Source organism: Megalobrama amblycephala, linkage group LG1 (genome assembly GCF_018812025.1).
Source record: "Megalobrama amblycephala isolate DHTTF-2021 linkage group LG1, ASM1881202v1, whole genome shotgun sequence".
In the NCBI taxonomy this organism is placed as follows: domain Eukaryota; kingdom Metazoa; phylum Chordata; class Actinopteri; order Cypriniformes; family Xenocyprididae; genus Megalobrama; species Megalobrama amblycephala.
This window is the reverse complement of record NC_063044.1, coordinates 24,333,124-24,352,307: the sequence shown is the minus strand read 5'-3', so window position 1 is coordinate 24,352,307 and position 19,184 is coordinate 24,333,124. Positions and strand designations below refer to the sequence as shown.

The window sequence follows — 19,184 nt, the reverse complement described above, 5'->3', positions numbered from 1 at the left end:
ACGGATTTCCGTCAATGGGTTGTTTGCAATCACGTGGTTCTGGTGACATGCAAAATTCAGCTATAGTAAAAGTCCATATTGTAGCGGTTTAGACACTATTGAAAAGATAGATATAAACAAAAATCATCACATATGTTGGACGTGATCCTTTTGTTATGAAGAGGAGCGATTTTTCTACTGAACTGCATCGAGGCGGTAGATACAGAGAATGTGAAGCTGCTGTCACGCCCTGTTCAGTTCTAGTCTGGTTTGTTTATATCGCGCTACCTTTCTGCTAGTGAGTTTAGGGCAGTATTCTTAATTTTGTCGTAATTATGAAAATTTCTGCAATAATATAAGCCAGCTGGAAAACTTCCAGTGAAATGTCACTTTCTGGTGTGTTGCTGGTAGTGTAATACTTAGTTTATAATCAGAATATAGTCACTTAAATAGTCAGGCATAGCATTAATTTAGTTATTCAGACTTAAGACAGCATAAAAGAATAAACGAATAAAGACATACCTCAGTGTTCCTCCTTGGCTAAATTCAATTCGACCATCAGTTTTCACACTTTCATGTAAAAAAAAAAGAGTCAAAAATTAAATATTTATTGTGCACTTTAGTTAGATTCATTGAGTAAAATTTGAGTTTTTACAAGTGTGCCGAAATCATTGATCTTACGCTGCACTGACTGACAGCTGCTGTGATTATAAAGTGAGAGCGCAGCACTCGCTTTCTATGTTATTCTAGGGTGACCATATGCGCCATTCTCCCAGGACGCGCCCTGTCCAGGATTTCTAAATTGCCTAAAATGGCTTGAGCCCTTGCCTCTTTAATTGTGAAAGAACGCGATTTAGGAACACGATTTCTACCCAGTGGTCTGTGCAAGCCACTGTTCTTATTGACATTCTTCATGCAATGCATTAAAATGTTGTCATATTTGCAATGCTTTGACCGTTCTCTGTAGATCCAGCCTTCTTGCAAGCCATGATCAGTTGATTATGTATAATGCCTGCTATTGGTCAAATTATTTTTCAGTCGTTACCTTCCGCAAATATGAAAATAAAACCAAAACTTGGACATTTTATGCAACTTAGAAATCCTGGACAGGACGTGTCCTGGGAGAATGGTGCATACGGTCACCCTAAGTTATTCATTCACATGAAAAGTTATTGTTTTTCATGAGAGTGAGATTTGTGAGTACTTCATACTTCACATTGACAAAATGTATTTCTAAACCTAGCTATTTTATAATGTTTAATATTTGTTCAAAAAGCAAAACTAAGAGAAAAAAAATATGAAAATAAATGGCAATATTAAAGCGGTATATAACATCTCCCCTTAAAACGCTATTTCTCTCGACTGTTTAAATAAATCGACGGTTAAAGGAATATGACTTGGCCTGAAAAAAAAAATTCACTCTTGCACATAAACTGACAAATTCACACAAAATGTATGTCAACATGCCCATCTTAGCGAGTAACCCAACAAACATAGTAGGTTATGTCTTAAGAGAAAAACGAGACAGACAGTGCATGTGTATCAGATCAGTGTACTGGATCTTTAAATTATGTCTTAAGCTGGGATACACTGCACGATTTTTGGCTGTCCCAGATGAAAGATTGCCATTGTGAAACAATCGTAGTAATCGTGGCTCTTACTCAGTGGTCCTATGCCGTACAGTAAGAGAGGTTCAAAGACGGCTATTGTCCTGGTCTTGCGACCAAAGATAGCCTACGATCATTTTCTGAAAGTGTCAGAAGTTCAGCATGCATGATCAACGCACAGTGTGTTTGCTGCTATGATCTACATCCATTGACCAGCCAATGAAAATGCGACATGAAATCAACGTGACATGGCGCTAAAACTTAAAACTGCTTACCTTAAAGGATTAGTTCACTTTTAAATAAACTTTTGCTGATAATTTACTCACCCCCATGTCGACCCCCTTTAGAGGTGTTTTTGTTCTGATGGAGAAGGGTATGACAGTCTGATGACACTGACAACACAGGATGGAAGAACCATTAGTTGTTTTACCTTTTTTTGTAAATGCCCAGTCCCGGCGCCATGGGCGGGCATTGGGGGGCATGGCCCGCCCTGTGAGTCACAAGTGCCCGCCCTGAACGAGTCGACAACTCCACGTCCCACCAACCACCAGTCCTTGCTTTTTTTATCAATAGGCTACTGTCATCAAAAGTTATCGTTTTGTATCATAACTACTGGATAAAAATGTGTTTGATCTGATTTAAAAAATAAAATAAAATAAACGGATTTGATTGGTTTGTAAATAATGAGCGCGGAAATGTTTGGTTGTGTGCTAAGCATAGTGCTGCCCCTTAATGTTAGCGGTCATTTTTTAAACAACTGCTGAACTATCTCGTGTGACAGTGACAGAGGATATACGGCGTTTCTTTAATCAAAGACCACCAAAGTTGGCAGGAGAGATCAGCGATGTAATAATGCTAGGCGAAAGCCCGAGTGTTGCTGTGAGACTGACGCGCTTCTGCTGTGATATTTGTCTGAACTATTTTCGCTGCTAAAACAGAACAAAAACAGTCAATATTGCGTCTAAAATGTAAGTAAATTCATATTAATTACTTGTTTATAGAACTGCCATATGAAATCAGTGTCACATTTTCAGTCGTGATGGTATTATTCGGCACTCTTGGTCGTGTGATGTTGCTTAACTGTATCATATGTCATAAATATAAAAACTCCACATTTGAATTGTTACTGCAGTATTCAGCCGCGGCTCGTCTGGGTGGGGCATAGCCCAACAAAATATTCATCCAAAAATAGACTGAAATAATAATATATTGTAAATGTGTCCAGCATTCTGCAACAAATATTTTTCAGATTTTCTAGTCGTAAAGTGAGCAGGGTATATTAAAATATAGCGCAAGGATTTGGCAGGCATGAATCATGATAAGCGGGGCAGCTTGTCTCAGAGCCCTCCCAGCTCTACAGCGCTCCACAAATTTCCAATGTAAACCTGTGGTGAAAAATGGAACTGCAGCACCCATTTGAGCAGATTTCTGGCTGCCCCGCTTACTTCCACGTGACGTTATGTCACGTAAACCTTGCTCCAGGTCAAGACAACATCAGTCCGTTTCACATATGTGTCTGTATCAGGTCAGTAACTAGTTGGCATGTCTGTTCTTCCTATGTGGAGTAGCGTATTAAATAAATGAGAGGATAAACCCTTTAGTTCATGTGAATAGCTTATACAGTAGTTCTGTTGTGTTTGTTTTATGTTTTTCTGATAATAGACATGACTTTTTTCTTCGCTGGAATTCCTACATACCTTGTAACATCCTAAAACAACATTCGGACGCAATAAATATTACATTAAGGTAATTCAGTGTCCTAAAGTCTGTCAAACAATTAGAGCGCCAACCTCAGGATGAATAATGCAAGGACATTAGAATTCTGCCAAAAGTGTGTCTGATGTGTGGATAATGTGATAATATATGTGTGGTATCCTGATGTTGTAGTTGTTCCGCTCCGTGCCACAGGAGGTGCTGTTGTCCTTCGGGATCACGTGAGTGCTGTTACAGTGAGCCAGAGAAGAAGTGTCAGAGAACCGCTATGGTGTATGTATGCTCTGTTATAACAATAATGTTAATAAACCACCAGTGCAGTTATCTAGTGTGATTCAGTTCAATCATTATAGAAGATATTACATATTGGCGACGAGGATACTGGAAGGAGGAGAGAAGTGTCGATCTAAAAGGTGGAGGATACTGAATGTGTTCAGTGAGCTGATGGTGAGAGAGCGAAAAGCTAACGTTAGCATTGGATCGGAGGATTCACAGAAAAAAACGCAAAGATGACAACGATGATAGGCACTCTGTCGGCTTTTGACTTGAAGGAGCAGACGTGGGAAGAGTATTGTGAGATACTAGAGCAGTTTTTTGAAGCTAACGGGATTGATGATGGAGAGAAGCAAAGAGCTATCCTCATCAGCGTGGTGGGACCAGCCACCTACAAGCTCATAAGGAACTTGGTGAGTCCAGATAAACCCAGCTCGAAAACATATGGTCAAGTGAAAACTTTAATGAAAGAGCACTTCAACCCAAAACCGAGCGAAATAGTACAGCGATACAAATTCGACTCGCGCACCCGCCAGCCAATGGAGACCGTCAGTACATACGTAGCAGAATTGAGACAGTTAGCGCATGATTGCAACTATGGTACTACATTGGAACAGATGTTGAGAGACCGATTGGTATGCGGTATTAATGATGACAGGATCCAAAGACGCTTGCTGTCCGAAACAGATTTGACTTTTGAAAAAGCGTTCAAAATTGCAGTAGCGGCGGAAGCTGCTAGTAAAAATGTTCAAGACCTCCATAAAACACCGTTAGCGTGTAACAGCATGAAGACAGAGGGGGCACGGAAAAAAGAGGGTGAATGGAAAAAGGCAGGAAGAGAATGCTACCGATGTCATGGGAAGCAGCATAGCGCAGCCGAGTGTAAATTTAAAGAGGCAAAGTGTCACTGTTGCGGGAAAATAGGACACATAGCTAAGGCTTGCCGAAATAAAAAGAAAGAAAGCGCATACCCCAGTGAAAAGAAAGCATACCGAGCAGAGAAAACATACAGGGCAGAGCGGTGTTCACGTCCACATCGATCACATAATGTAGAATGGGAAAAGCAGGATGGTGATAGATCTGAAGAGGATGCTTTCACATTAAACTGCATGGAAACGGAGACTTCAATTCAGCGGATAAAACCGTTTGAGGTGACGTTGGAAGTGAATGAAAAAACAGTGAATTTTGAGATTGACACAGGGTGTAGCGTAAGCATAATGAATGAGAGGAAATTTAAGGAGCTGTGGAGCGAGAAGCAACGTCCGAAACTAAAACAAACTAAACTTTCACTTAAGTCATACACCGGGGAGAAAATCAAAGTAGTGGGGGTAGCAAAAGTGGAAGTTCACTACGAGCAGCAAGTAAAGACATTGCCCCTAGTGGTGGTGGAAGGCACTGGACCTAGTTTGTTGGGAAGAGGATGGTTGGAAGCCCTGAAGCTGAGGTGGGAGGAAATAAAAAATGTGAGAACAGAGGCACAGAGTCTACCAGAAGTACTCATGAGAAATGAGGATGTGTTCAAGCAGGAGTTAGGCATGTTAAAAGGCATGACAGCAACCATTCGGGTGGAAACTGACGCGCAGCCTAAATTTTATAGGCCCCGATCAGTTCCTTATGCCATGAGAGCTAAAGTAGAAGAGGAGTTAGATCGTCTGCTGAAAGAGGACATTATAGCTCCTGTCAAGTACGCCGAATGGGCCGCGCCTATTGTTCCTGTTCTGAAGCCAAATGGGTCAGTCAGAATATGTGGAGATTATAAACTAACGGTTAACCGTGCCTCCTCACTCGAGCAATACCCCATTCCTCGTGTTGAAGATCTGTTTAATGCACTGTCAGGAGGGAAACAGTTCTCCAAGCTTGATTTAAGCCATGCTTACCAACAGATTGTGATGGATGAGGCTTCAAAGAAATACCTCACAATAAACACACACCGAGGCCTGTTCACCTATAATAGGTTACCTTTTGGAGTTTCTTCAGCTCCTGCCATTTTCCAGCGAACAATGGAAAATCTGTTACAAGGCCTTCCAAGAGTAGCTGTGTATTTAGATGACATTATTCTGACAGGAAGAGACGAAGCTGAACATCTGAGGACCCTAGAGGAGGTCCTCAGACGTCTGAAGGACGCTGGCCTGCGTCTCCACAGAAGCAAATGTGTGTTTCTAAAAAAAGAGGTGGAATACCTCGGGCATGTGGTTAATGCTGAAGGCTTGCATCCTGTGCAGAGCAAAGTGAGAGCCATAGAGGAAGCTCCATCGCCAACCACCGTGACTGAATTAAAGGCCTACTTAGGTCTCTTGAACTACTATAATAAGTTCCTACCTAGCTTAGCTACACGCTTAGCGCCACTACACAAACTGTTGAGAAAAGATGTTCAGTGGACGTGGAACCCTGAGCAGGAAGAAGCTTTTCAGAACTCAAAACAGTTACTGAAGTCAGCTAAGGTCCTGGGTCATTACTCAGCGGACAAGGACCTAGTGCTCGCCTGTGATGCCTCGCCTTATGGATTAGGTGCGGTATTGTCACACGTCATGGAAGATGGTAGTGAAAAGCCTTTGGGGTTCATGTCACGCACACTAACACCAGCCGAGAAGCGGTACTCACAGCTCGATAAGGAGGGGTTAGCGATCATTTTCGGAATCAAAAGGTTTCACAAATACATCTACGGTCGAACGTTCACCATTAGTACTGACCACAAACCACTGATATCCCTGTTTCACGAAAAAAAGCCAGTGCCACAGATGGGGTCACCGAGAGTGCAGAGGTGGGCAACACTACTCAGAGCTTATGAGTACAAGATCATCTATAAACCTGGGCAAGAACATGCCAATGCAGACGCGCTGAGCAGGTTGCCACTGCCACAAATAGAGGAAGAGGACGTGGAAGACCAGGTTCTCATGTTGGATGTCCTGGAGGATCCACCAATCACAACAAAGCAGCTGAGACAGTGGATAGCTAAGGATGAAACACTCTCCCAAGTGCTAGTCTGGTGCTTGAAGGGATGGCCACGGGAGGTGGATGCAAAGTACAAGCCCTACAGTCAGAGAAAACTGGAGTTGAGTGTAAAGGATGGGTGCGTGCTCTGGGGAGCCAGGGTTGTCGTTCCACAGAGGTGTAGGAAAGCCATTTTAAAACAGTTACACCACACACATCCAGGAATATCTAGAATGAAGGGCTTAGCTCGTTCATATGTCTGGTGGCCAGGAATGGACTCCGAAATTGAAAAGGAAGTGATGTCCTGCTCTACATGTCAGGAAAACAGGAATTCTCCAGCTGGAGCCCCGCTACATCCATGGGAGTGGCCAGAGTCACCGTGGAGCAGACTGCATGTGGATTACGCTGGCCCTTTTCTAGGAAAAATGTTCCTTGTCATTGTAGATGCACACTCCAAATGGATTGATGTGTACCCAGGAAATACAGCTACAAGTCAAGTTACCATTGAAAAGCTCAGACAGTGCTTTAGCATACATGGTTTGCCCCAGACCCTAGTATCGGACAATGGAACTTGTTTCACAAGCCAAGAGTTTCAGGCATTCCTAAAACAGAATGGCATACAGCACATAACATCCGCACCATTCCATCCGGCGTCGAACGGTCTAGCGGAAAGAGCTGTACAGTCGTTCAAGCAAGGAATGAAGAAGATAACGGGGGACACCATAGACACCAGGTTAGCTAGATTTCTGTTCAATTACAGAATCACACCACAGACCACAACTGGATTGTCACCCGCTGAAATGCTTATGTCCAGAAGGTTGCGCTCAACACTGGATCTTCTGCTGCCTGATGTGAAGTCAAAGATACGTCAGAAACAACTCAAGCAGAAGGGTCAACATGACACTCACAGTAAGTGGAGGAGTTTTTCTCCTGGGGATGAGGTGTACACTCGCAACTACAGTCATGGACCTCGTTGGATACCAGCGGTCGTTGTTGATAACACCGGACCTGTATCCTATACAGTTCAGACAGGAGATGGCCGAGTCATTAGGCGTCATGTCGATCAAATGAGAAAACGGCATACCATTGGGGGCAGCGAGACGCGCATGTCAGATTGGACGGAGGAGCCTACCAGTTTTCCAGTCTCAGGGACAGCATTGGAGGCCCTGCCTGCAGACTCAAATGTCCCCACTTCCGTCAGAGAGGAAGTGAGTGCTTCAGAGACAGTTCAAGCACACCCTTCAGTTGGTGAAAAGAAACCAAGAGGAGCTGATCCGCTACCTGTACTGCGCAGGTCCGAACGCACAAAACAGACTCCTACTTACCTGAAAGACTTTGTGACATAGTAGTGAGATCCCTCAAGTCAGAGCAAGAATGAGCTCTGGGACTCACTGGAAGGATGGTAGTCTACCCACCTTCCTAGTTAGTTTTTTTTTGGTTGAAAAAAAAAAAAAAAGAAAAAGAAACATGTGAGAGTTATAAGAGATGTCTGTGTTAACTGTTCAATAAGTGATCAGAATGGCTAAAACAGTTCTTGTTGATTTGTTTTTTTTTTTTGTTTTGTTTGTTTCTCTAGGTTTAAAGTATTAAGTGCAATGACACCTTTACTGTACATGTGTGAGTAGTGGGAAGGAACGTATGTGACTTACCTCTGGAGTAATTTTTTCTCTTAAGGGGGGAGGGATGTGGTATCCTGATGTTGTAGTTGTTCCGCTCCGTGCCACAGGAGGTGCTGTTGTCCTTCGGGATCACGTGAGTGCTGTTACAGTGAGCCAGAGAAGAAGTGTCAGAGAACCGCTATGGTGTATGTATGCTCTGTTATAACAATAATGTTAATAAACCACCAGTGCAGTTATCTAGTGTGATTCAGTTCAATCATTATAGAAGATATTACAATATGCGAATGCGATTAGGATATTTGTTATTGGCGTTTATTATAAACTAGCGCTAAGACCCAGAATCTGCCCTACCTAAATTAATGGCCAGGAGCCGCTTCTGGCAGTGTGTTAACTGAGTTTCTTTGTTTCTGCTGCGCTCATTTGTTTCGATTTCTCCTCGAGAGGCAGCGCGAGCGCCTCAACAGCGCAACATTTTGTTAGCGTCAGTACATCAGCCTATATATTATTATGCACTATCGATAATATCGATATTATTATGCACTAAGCCACTTAGACTAAATGAATGCAGAAGCATTATCGCATTTTGGTGATTCTCTAGTCATTTTTTGTTATTGGCGTTTTAATCAGGCCAGGCAAGTAAAATTCTCTTTTACTTGCCCCTTTAAAAATCAACTTGTCCCGGGCAATGTCGAGCCCATGCGACGTGTGTTTAGTTCTTCCTCGTTTTTTTTTTTTTTTTTGTCCATTTAATTCATAATGTTATTATGCAATAAGGTTGATCTCATTTGTGCCCCCCTGAAAAAAATGTAATGCCCGTCCGTGAATTTGTGTCTGGCGCCGGGTCTGTAAATGCCATTTGACTTAGTATTTTCACGTTCAACTTGTAAACACCGACTCGGTACTTCCGCCTATGTCAAGCGTGACCTTTTCAGCATAATTGCGTATTACGTCACATCACGAACGCGCATCGCAGAACAGAGCAAGTCGAGCATTTGTGCTTATAAAACTTAAACTTTTTTTTTTTTTTTTTAATGACTGATCGTTTTGCTAGATAAGACTCTTATTCCTCGTCTGGTATAGTTTAAAGCCCTTTGAAGCTGCACTAAAACTGTCATTTGGACTTTGAACCGTTTGGTACCCATTGAAGTCCATTATATGGAGAAAAATCCTGGAATGTTTTCATTAAAAACCTTAATTTCTTTTTGACTGAAGAAAGAAAGACATGAACATCTTGGATGACATGGGGGTGAATAAATTATCAGCAAAAGTTTATTTAAAAGTGAACTAATCCTTCAAGCTCTTTCCTCTTTCCGCACACATAAAATCTACAACTGCCAAAGTGTGATTCTTTGGCTTACTTAGTTGGTGACATTTGATATTCAACAGTGTTTTGATCTGCCTGTATTGACAACACTGTATGCGAACAGAACTGAGCTGGACGATGACTTCACTGTTTTCTCTGGTGCAGATATATAGATAAATGAACTAATTATTGATATTTACAATGGAATTAATCAATACTGAATTTACTTAAGATGGATACTGACACCATTTTCTTTAAGAGCTGCTGTGCAGACAAAAATTTTCACCAGTTATCACCGTAAAGCTGCTTTGACACAATCTGCATTGTAAAAAGCACTATATAAATAAAGGTGACTTGACTTGACTTCAACATGGTCTTTTTGTTATCCACTAGTGCAGGGGTGCCCATGCCCTGTTCCTGGAGATCTACCTTCCTGCAGAGTTCAGCCAGAGATTGTATATAATAGGGAGATAAGAGGGTCTGTATCTCTTACCATTGGAGAAAGCGTAACGACTAACTTCACGTGTGGCACCTCTCAGCCTATCATGTAATGGCAGTAACGTCAGTCACAACATTCACTAGTCTGCCTTCTTTTAAAAAATACATTTTTATCAAGCTAAAATCTACATATAGTTCCCAACGAAAGTATTGTTTAGTGTAAACATGCTGAAGATTAGCAAACAGGCTGTCGATTATTTAAATGACTAGCTATTTCCCCACAAAAGCTGTTTAATCAGCATAGTGAAGCCTCTCATCCATTGACATCCATTCAAAAAACGGCCTCTGGTGTCCTTCCCCGCATACCACCAGAGGTGGGGCATTAGCCTTTTTTGGCTAAAGGTTGCAGGCTTGCCTTCCAGTGGCTTTGGTTCAGATCCAGCCCTGCTCAAGTCAAGTCAAGTCAAGTCAAGTCAAGTCACCTTCATTTATATAGCGCTTTTTACAATGCAGATTGTGTCAAAGTAGCTTTACATTGATAATTGGTATATAATTTTTCCTTTTAAAGAATAGTGTCAATGCAGGCAGATCAAAAGCACTGTTGAATAAATGTCAAGGATACTATTGAATATCAAATGTCAAGTCAAATTAAATTAAATTAGGGCTGCACGATTAATCGTATTTTATCACCATAACGATATCTGCTTCTCTCGATTGATTTTAAATAATCGTCACGATATTGGCCCGCTCTATGAAAATGAACATAATTTGGAAATATTGGAAGTAATATTAGGAATTTCGCTGTTTTATCTTTTGAAGTTCCTAAAGGTTTTACCAGTTTTCATAATGTTGATCAGCTAGAAATGATTTTTCTTTGTTTTACGAATTTGCCGGGCACACCTGTCTGTAATTACCAAGTGCTCTTGAAGATCTTAATTAGCTGATTCAGGTGTGTTTTATCAGGGTTGGAGTTGAACTTTGCAGGTAGGTAGATCTCCAGGAACAGGTTTGAGCACCCCTACACTAGCGCATGCTGATGACATTTTTTTCTTCTATAGAAACTTGTTTCGTAGCCTTCGAGTCAACAGGTGTCATCATCATCATGCAGTCTACATGCATGCCGCACCCACGTTTAATAGATCCTTGTCGCACAGTGTGATTTGTAATGATCTTGTAGGATTGCTAAAATCGTGCAGTGTATCCTGGGCTTTAAAGGGAAAGCAGTCTAATATTCCTGCTCTATGTTTTAATGTTAATCGAATGACAAAGCACGAAGAAATCACTTTTGACTGAATAGCTTTTGTAACTTCAAAAATGTTTCATCTTTATTTAACTATTCAAAGAAGTTTATATGCAGTGCTATTTTATATTTGATTACTTTATTCAATTTCTGTACCTGAAAGCTGTTAGATACCTGAGAAACCTGTAAAGAATTATTTCTTTTATTTGTATCTTAGCTCTCATGTATTTATTTGTGCTGTTTCTTGTAGTTAGATTATTTGTTTTATTTTCTTTATCTTTCACGGACTTTGTGAGTGACGAATTTTTAGGATTACGAATACGAAAAAACGCATGCGAAAATTCTGACATTATCGACAATAAAAAAATTCGCCAAAATATCGCCTTGAACGTACTTTCCGCTTCCGCATTCTTCATAACGCTTACGCTGAATGTCCTACGCCTTCCCTATTCAAGTTACGGAAAAAAAATGAAACTGGCGCCGCGTTCGTTCCGTAAGTAGAATAGGGAAGGCGTAGAACATTCAGCGTAAACGTTATGAAGAATGCGGAAGCGGAAAGTACGTTCAAGGTGATATTTTGTTTATAAAGCATAAACGGTTGTATTTTTTTCGAAAATGACCGATCGATTCGCTAGATAAGACCCTTATTACTCATCTGGTATCGTTTAAAGCCCTTGAAGCTGCACTGAAACTATAATTTTGACCGTCAATCTGTTTGTAGCCATTGAAATCCAATGTCCAAAATGTTTTCCCCAAAAAAAGTTTTGCACAATATTACATACAGGGTGCGAACTATGGGGGGGCTAGGGGGAGCTCGGCTCCCCTTAATAAGACATGGGTTCCCCTGAAAACGTGATTTGTGAAATTTTGGGGGGTCTCAAAAAATATTGACAATGTGTTATTTTGACGTGCAATTTCAGTTTTGTGTAATGTGATCATCGTGGATTATTATGTGTAAAATTGCAAAAAAAATCATTCATTCATGCATGATGGTGATTTAAACCTAATTCACTTCAATAAAGATAACTATACATGCTATTCTTGTCATGAGCATCAAGTTGTGGGGGCGCTGTGGTGCAAATTCCACTCATGTTTAGCACGTTAACTCGAACAGCAAAGGAAGCTGACCCCAGACCTGTGTTTAGGTGAGGCATGTTATTCGCAATGATGTGTTGTGGCTGGGTTGTTATAGCTCTGCATGACTCAAGATGTGTTAGACTTAATTTAACTGTAGCCTGACGAGTAACTTTAACCGTTGTTCATGTGAACTCAAAGACAGCCTGATGCTTTGTTTATAGACTATTTGTTGGTGGCTGTTTGTGGTTTCACCTATCAGTTTGTGTCGATAATGTATAATAGGGTAAATCCTGTATAGTGCTTGCATAAAGTAAGTAGTGTACACAGTCGTAGCTGTTATGTATCTTTGTAACTCATTGTAAGCCCTCTTTTGAAGCATGCGCAAGTGAGCTGGATAAACTAGGTACTAATTTAATAATGTCAACTAGTTGATATTTATTTATATTGATGTGTAAGAGGCTTGCCCCCTAAATTGATTTTCCAGTGCATTTTTTTAAACTTTATGAATAACTTTATAAAATAGATGTTTTAAAAAAAAAAATCTATAGAAAAAAACTTAATGATGGCATACTTTTAAATATTAAATTAAAACCATCAGTAGGTGGCGGTAAATCACAGTCTTAATGAGCGAGTCATTCATTCATTCTCAAAACCAAGTTCGCTAAGTTCAGACTCACGTCCTTGGTAGTTAGGACTTGGCACGTTCGGCTCAGGAGAACGAACTCCCGTGAACGGGAGAACGCAAGTCCGGTGATTCTGCAAATGGAACAGCAGCGTACTTGATAACGTCACTCAGCTCGCAGCTCACCCTGCCTCTTTTCGTTTACATTTCAAAAATATTAAATGTAATACTATTTGTGCGTACTCTATCTTCACTGTAATGAAATGAAATAGGCTATAACATAAACACAACCCTGTCTCTTTTTGTTAAATGTCAGTTTTAATGTTCAATAATAGCCATTATAAAAGGTATAAAAATATACAATAAGAAATAGAGCAAACAATTCAGTCAAGCATACAAAAAAAATCAGCGCTTTAGTATGATACAAAAGTTAAATAGCCATATATAAAGTTATGAAACGTCACGTTGCCCTCAGCCAAAACGGAGCCAGCGGCAAACGTCAGAAGGACTAGCCGAGGGTAAGGCTGCTCTGGGCTGGGTACATGAACGCTGAGAGTCCGGTGATCGCCTGGATCTCACAACTTCGACAACGTCAGATTAAATTTTCAGAAAGGCACTATCTTTATCAATAAACCACAAATTTGAGCTTTAAACCAGCACATTCTCGCCTGAAAAACTCTTAAAACTACAAATCATGACATAATAATAGTAATATGTTTAAATTATGCGGGGTTTCTCCTTCACTATTGACGCTGCTGGTTAGAGCGAGATGCATTCTGGGATACCTGGCTGTCTCAAGTCTGCACAAGTCATCTCTCGATGCATCCTCGATAAAAGGGGCGGATCAAGAACACATCCGGGGATTTGAACTGAACTTGGCTAGATGCAAACTTTGAATTGGAACAGTACTTGGACAGCGACTGATGACGTTTCATAAGTCAAGTACGTATTGAGAAAGCTGTATTTATGAATGAATCATTAAATGAATGACTCTCACGATTCGTTCAAAGCTGCAGAATTGTTCACGAAACACTGATGTGTGCTGTTAATAACAAATAATCGCTAAATTGTAATTTAGACACGTGCATATTCTGTAAAGTTGCTTTGAAAAGAAAAAAAATATTGTGAAACGATTTTGTAAAAGAACTGTTAGTTATTAATATCCTTGAGTCAATCATCATTATCTCAATCACTTACTGCTGTCCTCTTTCCTCTTTTCCTCGTCTTCATGCTTTCTTTTTCACTTCTGCCTGCCAGACAGATATGTCCTCTTCATGTTTAATAAATGGAATTAGGCATTTTAATGTAAGTAAGCGCTGCGCCAGTTTGAAAGCGGCGGCAAAAGCATAAACAACGTAACGAGAGAAGGGTCCCCTAAGGGGGATGCAGAGATGTCTCTGCATCACTGTGTGTTTTATTGATATTAACATTTCTGATCGTTTAAATGATCGGCCCTCGGGGGCAAAATGCGGGGGCAAAATGCGGGGCCCCAGGCAATTGCCTGCCTTGCCTGCCCTATTGCTACGCCTCTGCTGATGATTGTCATTTGGATCTTTCTGGATTACAATTCGCCATCAAAATGATAAATTTAATTATTTCAGCTGCTGTGAGAAAAGGCTATAAATGATCCGCTACAAGCAGCATCCACACATAATAAAACCGACTGGCCTGGACTTCCTTTCTGTTTACGGATGTGACGTAATGACGCACAGATGAACTGCTTCATGCTCGAATTTCCTGCAGAAATCCACCAGGTCGCTCATATTATAAAACATTATTACAAGCTTAGCGTTGTGAATCGAGCTAAGATAATGAGATAGTTTCTAACACTGGCTGGTTATGTACTTGCTCAAAAATTGATTTTGGATCATTTTTAACCAAAAAAAGTTACGGACTGCAGCTTTAAAGTATAACTCAGTATTTTAACTAATTGCTAGTGGAATAACCTGTATAATAATCGATGAGTCGATTAATCGTTCCAATAACCGGTAGATTAATCGATTATAAACATAATCGTTTGTTGCAGCCCTAAACGCGATCATGTCCACAGCTTGTTGGTTCGGCAGAGAAATGAACTCTTTCGCTTAATATATGCACTGTATTAGACTATATATCATTATATTTAACTTAAAGGGTTAGTTTACCCAAAAATGAAAATAATGTTATTAATTACTCACCCTCATGTCGTTCCACACCCGTAAGACCTTCATTCATCTTCAGAACACAAATTAAGATATTTTTGATGAAATCCGATGGCTCAGTGAGGCCTCCATAGGGAGCAAAAAAAAAAAAAAAACACTTTCAGATGCCCAGAAAGCTACTAAAGACATATTTAAAACAGATCATGTGACTACGTGGTTCAACCTTAATGTTATAAAGCGACGAGAATACTTTTTGTGCACCAAAAATATTTGATGAAGACTTTATTGAACAAAATCTTGTGGTCGGCCATTTCAAAACATTGCTGCTATGGTGGTTTAAATTAAGTCAAATCCGCCTTTCACCCCGTTGTACCCTTTATAATGTCTTCTCTCTCTCTTGCTGTAGATGTGCTCATTCATGAACACCCTTTCACACACCAAGAACTGGACTGAGATCAATAGTGACTCTGATGTGAACTCTCTGAAAAGAGTTCTGACTGAACTGAAGAAACTGCTAAAAGAAGAACTCATTGGTATGTGAAGATCAAACACAGGGTTCTTGTCAGTAACTAAGAAAATACATTTTTAAAAAGTGTTTAATTAATTTTAAGCATCTGTGATGTGCTGGTGATTACCACATTATTAAAATCTTTTAACTACAACTCATGTCATAACCAGTTACAGAAGTATTATGGTAACTTTAGTGACATGTAAGTCACATGACGTAACTATCCCTGTACAAACTCTATCACAGGATCATGTGACACACAACCTGAATCTGACTACTAAATAAACTGTCTAAAAAGTTTTCCATCCTCTCAAGGACAATTTAGGCACTTAACAGCAAAAATAATGCATTTTTTAGACTGTATAATTATTAATACATCTTTAATAAAAATAAAACCTTGACTTTTCTGCTTTTAAACCCTCTGTTATGATCGTCTCATAGACCTTCATTGTAAGTGCATTAATGTTAAACACATTCTGTTTCACAAACTGATGATCAACATTTACATTCAACTGATGCTGTTAATAGAGAGAAACTCACTGAAATATTCCTATTACTAATTCATCATTATATTGTCATCAGTGTTCACAGAGTTGAAGTTTGTGCAGAAGTTTGCAGGTACAGTGAGATTGACACCAATACACTCACAATACTTTTGATCATAATGTGTTTTATACACATGAAAATGTTTGTTCTGAAGTTGATTGATAATGTCTGATCTCTCTCAGTGGATGTGACTCTGGATCCTGATACGGCACATCCACGTCTCATCCTGTCTGATGATGGAAAACAAGTCAGTCATGGAGACATTAAGCAGGACGTCCCAGAAAACCCAAAGAGATTTGATACTTGTTCTTGTGTTCTGGCAAAGCAGGGATTCAGTTCAGGGAGATTTTACTATGAGGTGCAGGTGAAGGGAAAGACTGAATGGGAATTAGGAGTGGCCAGAGAATCCATTAACAGGAAGGTGATGATTTTACTGACTCCTGAGAATGGATACTGGACTGTGTGGCTGATGAATGAGAATCAATACGAAGCTGGTGAAAGTACACGTGCCTCTTTATCTCTAAGAGAGAAACCTGAGAAGGTGGGAGTGTTTGTGGATTATGAGGAGGGTCTGGTCTCTTTTTCTGACGTGGACTCCAGATCTCATATCTACTCTTTCACTGGTCAGACTTTCACTGACAAACTCTATCCATATTTTAACCCATGCGATAATGATGAAGGTAAAAACTCAAAGCCACTGATCATCACACCTGTCAACTGAAACAAACAAAAAACATCAAATCTGAACAGATTAAATATGGATGTGATGATTTTAGAATATGTAAATAAAAACCAAAGAAGAATTTACACAATCAAGTATATTTTACTTTTTAGAAAATTAAAATGTGACACAAGTGCAAAAAAGAAAATCAGTCACTGACAAAACATGAACTATAATGAAATATTTGTGAGTTATATGTACAAGTAAATGGCAAATTTGTTACACATCTATATATTTCTTTTTGTCTTTCATTTATACTTTGATTTTCAAATCTACTATGAAATTGTTTCTACATGATATTTTGTAAAGAAATTTCTGAAGCCATTTTCTCTCTCCTCTCCAGCTGTTAACACTAAATTACTTGTGAAATATTGTGATTTTTGGTTTATATTGTAATATCTGAATAAAGTCAAGAGTTTAATTCTATAACTGATATTGCATGTAAGCTAAATTGCTAATAAATATGTAAATACACATTGGAGAATGATTTGAGTTCATTATCATGTAGTGTAAATCTAGTAAATATTCTTCAAGAGAAGTGAGAGCATTAGAAAGCTTCACAATGAAAGAGTTTTTCACTTTGGTTTGAGCACAATATCGGTGAATCCGTGAACCTGAGTGAGCTGACGGCAGTCCATCGATGCCAGGAGCTTCTGAGAGCCGGAGACGGTGGGAACAAACTTCATCAGCACCAGTCAGAGAGGAACCAGGAGTTCAGAGAACAGAACCAACACTGGATCAGATCTTGCCATGGATAATGATGATGGTGCAGATAGTGAATGTGTTGAACCTGAAGAGATGACAAACCGAGCTGTTGAAAGATCAGATCTGAATAATCCAGTTTAAATCAGGATCTCCAGCTGCTCTCAACATACTCACCTCCTTAATACACATCTCCATCTGAATCTTTAATGCCAAACCAGACCTTACCCTGTGTGTGAATACTGAGAAAAGAGTCATCAAAGAGTAAATGTGTTTTAAGAAAATTGGGAGATTTGTCTGGGAGAGTTAAGGTCACAAAAACATTAAATTAATTGCATATATTTTATTTATTATGTACATGTATTTATATAGGTGTTTTTAATTACTATAATATATTATAAAGAGTGAATATTAATAAAAGTGAATGGAGCTGCATTTCCTAAAACACTGAGTGACAGATGAGGACAGAGTTGCCATGACGACTGCAGCACATCTCCAGTAAACACTGTTCGACTGAAGACTCTCCTTTATTTACTGAAAAGGTTATTAAAATCATCAAATGTTTACTGTCCAATTAATGTTGTTCAATTAGATATCTATAACATTAGTAAATTTAGAGTAAATCATGCAGAAGTTCACTAGTGTTTTAGGATTTACACTGAATTTGAAGAAGACAAGTTTATGAATTTGTATTTACTTTCCTGATTTGCTGTATAAAGAGTTGTGTGAAAGAGTCCTGGTTTAAAATAGTGATTTAAAGTTTAATAGCTTTGAGTGTTTTTAATAAAGCAAACATGAATCAGTTTTATATAAAGACAGCTGTCTGCAGGAGAGATATTCAGTATTTTGTTTTTGTTTTTCAACGTGAGTGTTTGTATGATATAAAACATGAGCGTGGATACAAACATTGAATTTCAGGTTTTTGAAGAGGAAATGCATAAGTTAGATCAGTTTATAAGACTGAATGATAAGAAGTTAGCTGCTGAAGTGCTGTTATTGTGTAGATTAGAGTTAGTTTTTGTTCATATCCATGTTTTTCTGTCATGCAAACACCCATAAATCCAACACAATAAGATCATTTTATGTTTGGAGATGAAGTAAAACAACTCATAACTGGAACTGAACTGGAAAGCAGCACAAGAGTCACACAGTCCCAAACACTTTTCTGAACTATTGCTGCATGAGCTGATGGATGTCAAAAACAGCAGATACAGTGAAATATGTGTGATTTAAATGTCACTTGGAAAAGATGATAGTATTGGATAATAATTACTCAAGAATTACTATATTATTCTAAAGGAACTACAGCTTATTTGGATCAGTATTCAAAAGTGAAGATCATGAGAACACACTAGAAATTACTGAAGTGTTACCAAATACATCAGAAGGAATTACTGTACAAAACTGTACAAAAACCTCAAAAGTTTACAATGACTCCAGTGGTTTTTATGTCAGTGAATGAGAGAATACATTAAAGGGCACCTATTATGCAAAATTCACTTTTACATGGTGTTTGAACATAGATGTGTTGGCAGTGTGTGAACACAACCACACTATAATGATAAAAATCCACCCACTCCTTTTTTAATGGCAGCAGCTATTTACAGTACAGGTGAAAATATCAATATATTCTATTTACATTAAAGTGACAATAGCAGCATTTTCTTAGAGATATGTTATTTACACTACATGAAAATAGTGATATATTCTATTTGCACCATGTAAAAGTATCAGTTCTTTGCAATAAATGTAAATAGTAATTAG

At 39.2% G+C, this 19,184-nt stretch overlaps 2 protein-coding genes across 2 annotated transcripts in view; both read left to right on the top strand.

Annotated features, from left to right (window-relative positions):
- LOC125265508 (E3 ubiquitin-protein ligase TRIM39-like) overlaps positions 1–17,194 on the top strand; it is a 36,468-nt gene extending 19,274 nt beyond the window's left edge. Inside the window, exons 7-8 of the mRNA XM_048185782.1 lie at positions 16,043–16,069; positions 16,180–17,194. Coding sequence (XP_048041739.1) covers positions 16,043–16,069; positions 16,180–16,718 — 566 coding nt within the window. The 3' untranslated portion in view covers positions 16,719–17,194. The remainder of the gene's footprint in view (positions 1–16,042; positions 16,070–16,179) is intronic.
- LOC125265243 (uncharacterized protein K02A2.6-like) lies at positions 3,600–7,899 on the top strand. The gene has a single exon (XM_048185361.1). The coding sequence runs from the start codon at positions 3,809–3,811 to the stop codon at positions 7,847–7,849; it is 4,041 nt and encodes a 1,346-aa protein (XP_048041318.1). The 5' UTR covers positions 3,600–3,808; the 3' UTR covers positions 7,850–7,899.
- Positions 17,195–19,184: the final 1,990 nt, after the last annotated feature.